At 47.9% G+C, this 12,422-nt stretch overlaps 1 protein-coding gene across 1 annotated transcript in view; it reads right to left on the bottom strand.

Annotated features, from left to right (window-relative positions):
• Positions 1-11,592, bottom strand: part of CUNH1orf174 (chromosome unknown C1orf174 homolog) — a 30,618-nt gene extending 19,026 nt beyond the window's left edge. Inside the window, exons 1-2 of the mRNA XM_073561800.1 lie at positions 11,436-11,592; positions 5,181-5,303 (exon numbers count right to left, since the gene is read on the bottom strand). Of these exons, the coding sequence (XP_073417901.1) occupies positions 5,181-5,303; positions 11,436-11,450 (138 nt within the window). The 5' untranslated portion in view covers positions 11,451-11,592. The remainder of the gene's footprint in view (positions 1-5,180; positions 5,304-11,435) is intronic.
• Positions 11,593-12,422: the final 830 nt, after the last annotated feature.

Raw genomic sequence — 12,422 nt, 5'->3', positions numbered from 1 at the left:
ACAGAGCCCGCTTCCTAGAAGACCTTCCCCGTCTGTCTCTCTGAAGGTCGCGGTCAGGTGCGGACGACTCACCCCGAGAGGTGGTCGGGGCAGAGGTGGCTGAGGATAGCTGAGGTAATCGTTCTAAAACCTGGACCAGCGACTGTGATACTTTTGTCAAGTCAGAAACAGACTGACATTGTAACGGCCCACTCCGGGGGGAGAGAGGAGGGAAGAGCGCCCTCCGCCCGGGACTCTGTGCGCTCCTGAGATGCTGACATATTGGAAGGACTGCAGGGGGGGCAGAATGGAGACGACTGACCCGATGCCCACTTCTTTTTACAGCGCGCACAGGCGTAATAGATAGCGGTGGGCCTGAAGCAGAGATCCCCTGAAGGGTTGGGCATAAGTAGACTGCACTGAATGGCCGCAGGATTTAAGGAATAACTGCCGAGGAGAGCTAATCTTTGCCTCAGAGCAGAGCCTACCGAGATTCTGTGAGCAGCAGAAAACGCTGAAGTGTCCCCCAAACAGCGCAGGAAGGAGTGAAACAACCAGGAAATCCTTGTGCTGGAGGCTGGGGGCGGAGCTTAGCGGCCGCTCCATGACTGGTTAACAGCGAAGGAGAGGGCATGGCCGAAGGAGGAGGCTGGCATATGAAACGAAAAGGAGCCCTGTGATGGGCTAGTAAAGGCGCGCTGAAAAGAGCGCGCTCAGGAAGGGAGGAGGGAGCACAGCGATGAGGAGACTGTGAGGGAAAGTGAAAGTGAAAGTGAAGACGCCGCAGCCCCATGCCAGCGCCGACATAACGGAGCTGATCTGACAGTGGCCCTGGGAAGTCTGCCTCCCCTGCTTGTGACGCTGTGTGGTGAGTGGAGGAATCCCCAGTGTCTCCCTGGGAGTGAGAAACAAGCGGCGTGAGCGCGCGGCAGGCAGAGAGGGCGGGAAATTCAAAAATTGTGGACCTGAAATCACAAAGGTACAACTTCTGCCATTCACGGAGGTTATGCGGGGCCGGAGGGAACGTACAGGCACTTACCTGACGTCCCTGAAGAGGATGACCACAGGGGCCCACGGGGAAACGGCAGGCCGCTGGGGGGAAGGGAGTCCTCTGTACCCGCATCCTGCAGAAGACGGCTTGAAACACCTGCGATCGCCGTCTTCCTCTCAGCCCTGTCCCGAGAGAGGGGTGAGGAGGGGGATTCGGCAAGGACTAGCCACCTGTCCACAACCCTTATCACCGGAAGGCGAAAGGGAAAAGTCCTGCCTGCGGTACTGAGAGTTGCGATGTGGATGACACCACACTGCTCGCTCAGCCGCATGATATGGGAAATCAGGGTGACAACTACACCCTGTTTCCCGATGGAAAATAACCTAAAAGACAAAAGAGGGAAAAATTAAAAAGTTCAGACTAAACCTGAAAAGAAAAATGCGGATCTGGGGAGATCCCGGTCAGCCTCCTACAGACACTAAGCACAAACTGAGGTGCTTGGTGCCTGTCGGTGGGTGTATACTGCCGGGGAGGAGCTAATTTTATTGTTTTTGCATAGTGTCAGCCTCCTAGCAGCAGCAGCATACACCCATGGTATTCTGTGTCCCCCAATAAGGCGATAAAGAAAGCACCCCCACACCATCACACCTCCTCCTCCATGCTTCACGCTGGGAACCAGGCATGTAGAGTCCATCCGTTCACCTTTTCTGCGTCGCACAAAGACACGGTGGTTGGAACCAAAGATCTGAAATATGGACTCATCAGACCAAAGCACAGATTTCCACTGGTCTAATGTCCATTCCTTGTGTTCTTTAGCCCAAACAAGTCTCTTCTGCTTGTTGCCTGTCCTTAGCAGTGGTTTCCTAGCAGCTATTATACCATGAAGGCCTGCTGCACAAGTCTCCTCTTAACAGTTGTTGTAGAGATGTGTCTGCTGCTAGAACTCTGTGTGCCATTGACCTGGTCTCTAATCTGAGCTGCTGTTAACATGCGATTTCTGAGGCTGGTGACTCGGATGAACTTATCCTCCGCAGCAGAGGTGACTCTTGGTCTTCCGTTCCTGGGGCGGTCCTCATGTGAGCCAGTTTCTTTGTAGCGCTTGATGGTTTTTGCCACTGCACTTGGGGACACTTTCAAAGTTTTCCCAATTTTTCAGACTGACGGACCTTCATTTCTTAAAGTAATGATGGCCACTTGTTTTTCTTTACTTGGCTGCTTTTTTCTTGCCATAATACAAATTCTAACAGTCTATTCAGTAGGACTATCAGCTGTGCATCCACCAGACTTCTGCACAACACAACTGATGGTCCCAACGCCATTTAGAAGGCAAGAAATCCCACTTATTAAACCTGACAGGGCACACCTGTGAAGTGAAAACCATTTCCGGTGACTACCTCTTGAAGCTCATCAAGAGAATGTCAAGAGTGTGCAAAGCAGTAATCAAAGCAAAAGGTGGCTACTTTGAAGAACCTAGAATATAAGACAAAGTATTTTCAGTTGTTTCACACTTTTTTGTTAATTATATAATTCCACATGTGTCAATTCATAGTTTTGATGCCTTCAGAGTGAATCTACAATTTTCATAGTCATGAAAATAAAGAAAACTCTTTGAATGAGAAGGTGTGCCCAAACTTTTGGTCTGTACTGTATATATACTAGCTGAAGAGCCTGGCGCTGCCCGGGCATAGTAACTAACCGGTTAGTTACAATAAATTATAATGATTATATCTATATATATAAAGCTGAGTGTAGAGCCCTGCCCACTCCGCATAGCCACATTCACTATAATATCCCACATCATCCCGTCAGCCAGAGCTACCGGACTACCTCCCCTAATATCCCACATCATCCCGTCAGCCAGAGCCACCGGACTACTATCCCTAATATCCCACATCATCCTGTCAGCCAGAGCTACTGGACTACTACCCCGAATATCCCACATTATCCCATCAGAGCCACCGGACTACTACCCCTAATATCCCACATCATCCCGTCAGCCAGAGCCACCGGACTACTACCCCTAATATCCCACATCATCCCATCAGCCGGGGGTCAGAACCAGAGCGCTGAGTTGAACGGTCCTAATTTCCATACCGGGGATCCCTTTAAAAGAGGCCTGGCGTCATAACCAGAGCACTGAGTTGATTTGCCCTGACTTCCATACCAATGATCCTTTTAATAGAAGCCTGGGATGAGAATCAGAGCGCCGAGGGATTTACCCTAACTTCCATACCGGAGGTCCCTTTAAGAGAGGCCTGGGGGTCAGTACCAAAGTGCAGAGTGGATTTGCCCTAACTTCCATACCGGAGATCCCTTTAAGAGAGGCCTGGGGTCAGTACCAAAGCGCAGAGTGGATTTGCCCTCACTTCCATACCAATGATCCCTTTAAGAGGGGCCTTGGGTCAGAACCAGAGCGCTGAGTGGTTTTGCCCTGACTTGCATACCAATGATCCCTTTAATAGAACCCTGGGGTCAGAATCAAAGCGCTGAGGGATTTGCCCTAACTTCCATACAGGAGATCCCTTTAAGAGAGCCTGAGGTGAGAACCAAAGCGCTGAGGGATTTGCCCTAACTTCCATGCAGGTGATCCCTTCAAGAGAGCCTGGGGTCAGTACCAAAGCGCAGAGTGGATTTGCCCTAACTTCCATACCAATGATCCCTTTAAGTGACCCTGGGGTCAGAACCACAGAGCTGAGTGGAACAGCCTTAACTTCCATACCGGGGATCCCTTTAAGAGAGGCCTGGGGTCACAACCAAAGCGCTGGATGGATTTGCTCTGACTTCCATACCGGAGATCGCTTTAAGAGGGAAGATGTGCCTATAGGATGGAGGATGTGTGATGTGTATATGGGCACGGGAGGGGGGATTCATTTCTGTCATGTGCTCTCTGCTCCTTTTTGGGGGGCAGACAATGGCTGGGAGCTTATGTTCCCAGGGATGCTAGATTTCTCCCACCATGTCAGTGTCTGCTGAGGTGTTGTCAAGTGGGAAACCTTGCCCATAACAACCAATCACAGCTCAGCTTCTTTTAACCAGCTCTGGTGAAATGAGAGATGCTTAGTGATTGGTTGCAAGGAAAACTGTTGCTCATAGCAACCAATCACAGCTCAGCTTCTTTTAAACAGGTCTGGTGAAATGAAAGATGCTTTGTGATTGGTTGGTGATACACACATACATACATTCAGATCTAATATATAAAGCTCAAGTGTATGTATGTATGTATGTATGTGTGTATGTCCGGGATTGGCATCCGCACCATCCCAGCTACAGCCACAAAATTTGGCACAGTCACACGTCTGGACCCCGAGAGTGTTCTAGGCTATGTTGTGAGGTGAAATTTTAACCCCGCGCGTTCCAATTCACCAAACAATTTTGCCCCTATCTACATAATGGGGAAAAAGTGTGTGTAACAAGCCCCGCCCCTCATTATGATGTCATAATGGTTGCCATGGCGACGCTGATGTCATCATAGGTTGCAAGTCCCACCGCTCATTATGATGGTTGACTATGGGATGGAGGATGTGTGATGGGTATATGGGCACTGGACTATGGGATGTAGGATATGTATGACGGGTATATGGGCACGGGACTATGGGATGGAGGATATGTATGATGGGCACGGGACTATGAGATGAAGGATGTGTGATGGAGATATGGGCACTCGACTATGGGATGGCGGATATGTATGATGGGCATGGGACTATGGGATGGAGGATGTGTGATGGGTATATGGGCATGGGACTATGGGATGGAGAATATGTATGATGGGTATATGGGCATGCGACTATGGGATGGAGGATGTGTGATGGGTATATGGGCACAGGACTATGGGATGGAGGATGTGTGATGGGTATATGGGCATGGGACTATGGGATGGAGGATGTGTGATGGGTATATGGGCACTCGACTATGGGATTGAGGATATGTATGATGGGTATATGGGCACGGGACTATGGGACGGAGGATAATTATAATTTGCTATAACTAACCACAGTTAGTTACTATGCCCGGGCAGCGGCAGGCTCTTCAGCTAGTGTGTGTGTGTATATATATATATATATATATACATATACACACAGTATATATATATATATATATATATATATATATATATATATACACACACACATACACACACACACACATGATCTGTGCAACATAGAAATATTTCAGAAATCCCAGGACAGACTGAGAACCCCTTTATCCTTACCAAGCAGACTTTCTTCGCAGACTTTTCAGAGTTGCGGATTTCAGCTTCATCATTAAAGGAATTCTGTGCAGCCGAACAATTTGGAGTTTTTTGGTGAGCTGAGCACTGCACCCCATCTGTTAACTGAGAAAAAAAATTCTAGGAATTAAGCAGCAATCCAGCGTTTTAAAGGGAATCTGTCACCCTATTTTTCGCCTATCAGCTGCCGGCACCAACATAGATTATACTCACCCAGGGGCGTTCCGGGTCCAGTTTAGGTCCTATGGGTGTTACGGTCCGGTGCCTCCCATCTTCTAACGATGACATCTTCTTCTTTACTGCCTGTCGTGGCTCCTGTGCAGGCGTACTGCTCTGCCCTGTTGAGGGCACAGCAGAATACTGAAGTGTGCACTTGTTACATCGGGGGCTTATCTACAGCATTACAGAATGCTGTAGATAAGTCCCTGATGTCGGTGCCGGCAGCTGATAGGCGAAAAATAGGGTGACAGATTCCCTTTAAATCTCTCCTATATAATACATAATAGGCTATCAGCAGAATAATTCCCTTTAAGGCTATGTGCCCACGTTGCATTTTAATCCGGCCACTCAAAGCCGTTTTTTTCCCGCGCGATTTCACTGCGATTTTCGTGTGCGATATTCAAGCACTTTCCAAGCGATTTCAAGCATCGCTTGGAAAGTGATTGACAGGTTGGTCACACTCGTCATAGTGTTTGACAAGTGTGAGCAGCTTTTTACTATTGAGGCCGCCTATGCGGCCTCAATAGTAAAAGATAGAATGTTAAAAATGATAAAAAAAAATAAAAAAATCGGGGTATATTTACCTTCCGACGTCCCGCGCAGTCTCAGCGGCGCTCCCGTTCCCAGCGATGCCCTGCAATGACGTTGGTCTCGCGTTGCTATAGCGATCTCACGAGACCGCTAGAGTCACGCGAGATTACGTCATTACAGGGCCTTGCCGCAAGGCATTACTGGGAACGCTGAGGCCCGGGATGGCAGCGCGGGACGTCGGAAGGTAAATATACCCCGATTTTTTATTTTTTATTCTTTTTTTAAAGGGGTATGGTACCCAGGGCCTGGAGGACAGTCTCCTCTCCTCCACACCGTGGGTACCAACCGCACATGAGACGCTTAACTTCCCGCATGGTGGGCATAGCCACATGGGGAAGTAAGCGATTCTCATGCATTCCTATGGGTGCGGAATCGCGGCAATTCTTTGCGATTCCGCACAAAAGAATGAGCATGCTGCAATTTTTTCCGCTATGCGATTCCGCCGCGGAAAAAAGCGCAGCATTAGCACAGCATGTGCGGAATGCCATAGGGATGCATGGGGGGCGTTCTGTACAAGATTTTTTTAAACGTTTTCGCACCGAAAATCTCAGCAAAAACGCTTAAAAATCGCATTGTGGGCACACAGCCTAAATCTCTTCTATATAATAGGCTAACAGCAGAATAAGAGTCACATGGAGGCTCCAGTCTAGATCTTGCTTGGTTTTCTTTGATGCTCCATTGATAACCACAGCTATAGTCGTTCAGGACATCGAAAAGAGAGCGCGCGCGGGGGAGGAAGAGAGAGCGCGCGCGGGGGAGGAAGAGAGAGCGCGCGCGGGGGAGGAAGAGAGAGCGCGCGCGGGGGGGGAAGAGTAGCATAGTATGGGAACATTATCCCACTTGCTCCCACACTTGAGGATGTTTACTTTGATCTCTGTATGAGATATGAGCAATTTTATGCACAGGCACTTTATCATTATTAATAACCTATTATACTTATACCCTGCACTAGACGTTACTTAATGGTTTACATCTTGTGCACATTGTGTCGAGTGGTTTGTTGTTTCCACCTTATATATACTCATTGGATTTGTGATTACATGTATTTTATCTAATAAAATTGATTGTATATTTTTGCACAAAAACAATGGTTTTGTGTTATTTCTCGTTAGAGTCAATATTGTTCCAGGCATTATGAACTCAGGGGGTCTTTGGTAGGTGTTATTATAATAGAGAGTTGCCTGACTATATATATATATATATATATATATATATATATATATATATATATATATATACATATTTATGTTCTTTGTATTTAGTGTGATGATCAATTATAGGTATGAAACTTGGTGTTAAAAACAATATGATTGTGATGGTAAGTAAAGGGTAATACTCTTAGGCTGCGTTCACGTATTGCAATTTAGCAGCGATTTTCCACTGCAAAAACGCTAAGAAAACGCATCCCTGTGCTAATGCTGCGGATTTTACCACTGTGGAATCGCATCGCGGTAAAATCTGCAGCATGCTTATTATTTTTGTGGAATTGCGGCGATTCCGCACCCATAGGAATCCATTGATCCGCTTACTTTCCGCATGTGGATATGCCCACCATGCACAAAGTAAGCGGATCATGTGCGGTTGGTACCCAGGGTCTGGAGTAGAAGAGACTGTCCTCCGGGCCCTGGGTACCATAATCCTGTAAAAAAATAGAATAAAAATAAAAAATAGTGATATACTCACCTTCTGGAGGCCCCCCGAAATCCTTCCTGCCATCTTCCGGTCCCAGTAATGCTTTACGCGAATGACTGCGATGATGATGTGCTCTCGCGAGCGTGACGTCATCTCAGGTCCTTCGCGCAAAGCATTACTGGGACCGGAAGATGTCGGGAGCGCCACAGAGCAGATCGGGGGGCCGTCAGAAGGTGAGAATAACAATATTTGTTTTTATTATTTTAACATCCTACCTATCACATTCCAAGCGATGCTAATCGCTTGGAATGCGCAAGAATTCCGCAAGCAAAAAACGCTTGTTTTCAGCGGGAAAAAATTTGCATGCGTTTTACCCGCGGTGGGAGTGCGGAAATGTTGCGGAAATTTCCGAAGCATTTCTGCAACGTGGGTACATAACCTTGGGTATGTTCACAGGTTGTGGATTCCAGTGCGGATTTTTCCACGCGGAATCTACTGAATCTGCAGGTAAAATGACCTGCGGATTTATTGTGGATTCTGTGCGGATTTCGCCTGCGTTTTGACACCTGCGGATTCCTATAATGGAATAGGTGTAAAAACGCTGCAGAGTCCGCACAAAGAATTGACATGCTGTGGAAAATAAACCGCTGCGTTTCCGCGCAGAATTTTCCGCAGCATGTGCACAGCGTTTTTGATTTACATAGGTTAAATGGTACTGTACACTGCATGGAAAACTGCTGCGGATCCGCAGACGAATCTGCAACGTGTGCACAGACCCTAATACTTTGGGACTTAACAGTGAAAACAATCCATTAGTGCAGTGATATCAGCAGAACTGCCCTGCATTCATCCACATACCCTGGGAGAAGGTTTGCATTGTGGGGCCTGATCTCTCCACAGCATCGCCCAGGACAGCACAAAGATTCCACTATGGCTCTCCTACATATTCCCCACGAGCCCTTATGTAAATCAGGGGCTGCCCACAATGCTTGCTTTCATACTGCCAGCTATACATGTAACCTACTGTTATTTTGGAGGCAATGCAAAGAGAACTATGACTGTATGGCTTCACCCCACACAACCTGACCACAGAAATGGGATTTACAGTAATAGTAGCCAAACTATGATTTAACCCTTGAAATCTCAGAAATATCCCATCACAAAGAGTGGAAATGATGGTGGAAAAATAAAAACAGAGCCTTTTTCTATTCATAGGCAGCTATCTCCTTTATGTTGATTTATAGTATTTTCACATGTAACAGAATTTTTCCAGCTATGGTGCAGCTGTAGAAAAACCGCATCCGTATTTTAGGATTTCGTTCATCTGCAGTGAAAATCCACAGAAAAAAGAAACGACGAGCTGCTAATTTAAAACCTGCACGGCAGGTTCATTTCCACGTCAGAATCTCATTGACTTTGCTGTTACGGTGAAAAGCTGTAGATTTTCTGCCAGCACATCTGGATGGAAAGTCATCCGCTCCTCGCGACGGATCAGACAAGACGTGTTTACATTCTTTTGGATCAAACCTTTGTATTTCTGAGTTGGAGTCATCTGGACGCAGCTGCTACGGAAGGTTTTCAGAACCACACTGCTGTCCAGCGTTGGATCTTATTTTATAGGGATTATCCAGGTATTCTCTGGTCAATCTGCCATCATGGTCAGGACACCCAACTACCATCATCATCAGACAACTCACCTGACACCCAACTATCACCATCAATTACCGCTATGGTCACGAGACGCCATCATCACCTTCACACATCTCACCCACGGCCTCAATAATCAGACACCCAACCCGTCATCAAGATCACACCCACATATCTGAAACATTGGCCCACTGCCTCCACTGTTATCTGACATCTATCATCATCCATCAGCCGTGTACCATGATCTGACCGCCAACTATCAGCATCTGACAACTCACTCGTTGTCTTTATCATTATCTAACGATCATTTTAATATGACACAAATCATCATTAGACATCTTGTGTACGGTCTCCATGGTCATTCCATTATTATCCTCTGACAACCCTACACTGCACTATCATCCTCTGACAACCCTACACTGTACTGCCGTCATCCTCTGACAACCCTACACTGTACTACCGTCATCCTCTGACAACCCTACACTGTACTACCGTCATCCTCTGACAACCCTACACTGTACTACCGTCATCCTCTGACAACCCTACACTGTACTACCGTCATCCTCTGACAACCCTACACTGTACTACCGTCATCCTCTGACAACCCTACACTGTACTACCGTCATCCTCTGACAACCCTACACTGTACTACCGTCATCCTCTGACAACCCTACACTGTACTACCGTCATCCTCTGACAACCCTACACTGTACTACCGTCATCCTCTGACAACCCTACACTGTAGTACCGTCATCCTCTGACAACCCTACACTGTACTACCGTCATCCTCTGACAACCCTACACTGTACTACCGTCATCCTCTGACAACCCTACACTGCACTATCATCCTCTGACAACCCAACATTGTACTACCATCATCCTCTGACAACCCTACACTGTACTACTGTCATCCTCTGACAAGCCAACACTGTACTACCGTCATCCTCTGACAACCCTACACTGCACTATCATCCTCTGACAACCCAACATTGTACTACCATCATCCTCTGACAACCCTACACTGTACTACTGTCATCCTCTGACAAGCCAACACTGTACTACCGTCATCCTCTGACAAGCCAACACTGTACTACCGTCATCCTCTGACAAGCCAACACTGTACTACCGTCATCCTCTGACATCCCAACACTGTAGTACCGTCATCCTCTGACATCCCAACACTGTACTACCGTCATCCTCTGACAACCCTACACTGTACTACCGTCATCCTCTGACAACCCTACACTGTACTACCGTCATCCTCTGACAACCCTACACTGTACTACCGTCATCCTCTGACAACCCTACACTGTACTACCGTCATCCTCTGACAACCCAACACTGTACTACCGTCATCCTCTGACAACCCTACAATGTACTACCGTCATCCTCTGACAACCCAACACTGTACTACCGTCATCCTCTGACAACCCAACACTGTACTACCGTCATCCTCTGACAACCCAACACTGTACTACCGTCATCCTATGACAACCTGTTACCCTACACTGTACTACCGTCATCCTATGACAACCCTACACTGTACTACCGTCATCCTATGACAACCCTACACTGTACTACCGTCATCCTATGACAACCTGTTACCCTACACTGTACTACCGTCATCCTATGACAACCCTACATTCGTGCTACCATCCTCTGACAACCCTACACTGTACTATCATCCTCTGACAACCCTACAGTGTACTATCATCATCTGACAACCCTACAGTGTACTATCATCCTCTGACAACCCTACACTGTACTATCATCATCTGACAACCCAACATCGTACTATCATCTGACAACCCTACATCGTACTATCATCTGACAACCCTACATCGTACTATCATCTGACAACCCTACAGTGTACTATCATCTGACAACCCTACATCGTACTACCATCCTCTGACACCCCGTCCATATGTGTTGGCAGCTGCTGCAGCGCCCCCTCCGGTCCATGGCCGGCTGCCACTATCCTGCTGCCTCCTCTGTACTATCAGCCCCCTCGGTGCCCATTATACCGGCTCCCCCGCTTCACTGGCCCTATTAACCTTGGTTGTCGTCACCAGCCCATAACACCGGGGCACAGGACTGTGTCTCCGGTCCGCACAGCGCCCCCATTCCTCCATGCTGTCCCCTCCTCACCTTTCTCTTCTTCATGGAGATAACCCGGCTCGTTCCGCCGCCAAAACTCTCCTACCACTTAGTAAAACTTTCCAGGCTCCGCGTCAGCCCCGCCCAGCAACTCACACACGGAGAACCGGCCTGCGTCTGACGTCAGGGGGGAAGCACATAGTAACGTGGCCATCTTCACTGAGGGCAAAACAACCGACAGCCGTGCGTAAGTGATCGCACGCAAAGGGACGTGAAGCCGATGGCATCCATGACTGAAGCTGGCAAACGCGCATTAACCAGTTCAGTACTGGGTTACTGATTCGTTTGCAAGAAAAACGAAAATAGTGAAGCCGCAATTAAATATATAAATCTGTCTCAGAACAAAGAAGACTTTTAGATGTTTGGAAAAATAGCAAAATTAAAGACTGAAATATAAATTCTGTGCCTCATAGTTTGGGGCTTCTCCATAGACAACCACTAATTTTCTTTTGCCATACAGAAGTATAGGAACGCTGCGATCCGTCAGGGTCACCTTAATCCACGGTGTCCATGCCTTTACACAAGCCCGAATCCAGGAGTATGAGGGCCCTTGGCAGACAAGCCCCCCCCAGACCCATCCTGAGTGGAACACAGTTGCAGGAAGCCATCGGCAGCGGCAAGAGTGGGGCGATGCTGTGGGCCCCGGGGCTGGAGGAGGGGGTGTGACGCCGGTGCCAGGGTATCCTGGGTACCAAGACGGCGGTGTCTGTGTATCAATAAAATGTCTGAGGCAGGAACAGAGTCCATTGATTTCCTGGCGGTGGTCTTCAGGAAAATGGCTGCCAGAGACGGCGCATGCACAGATTGAGATGTCAGATCGTCATCACGCCACTGTCTGCCCTTGTGAGCTACAACCGACACACTGTGTGTCCAAGGCTGGGTTCACACTTGTGTTTGGCTGGTCTGCATATGGTTGCGTACTTCCTCCCTTAAAGGGAATCTGTCACCTGCGCATGCGGAGTATGCTTTGCCCAACTG

The sequence above is a fragment of the Dendrobates tinctorius genome, unplaced genomic scaffold (assembly GCF_039654945.1).
Source record: "Dendrobates tinctorius isolate UK_male_01 unplaced genomic scaffold, ASM3965494v1 ptg000326l, whole genome shotgun sequence".
Taxonomy (NCBI): Eukaryota; Metazoa; Chordata; class Amphibia; order Anura; family Dendrobatidae; genus Dendrobates; species Dendrobates tinctorius.
This window is presented reverse-complemented; position numbering and strand designations above follow the sequence as displayed.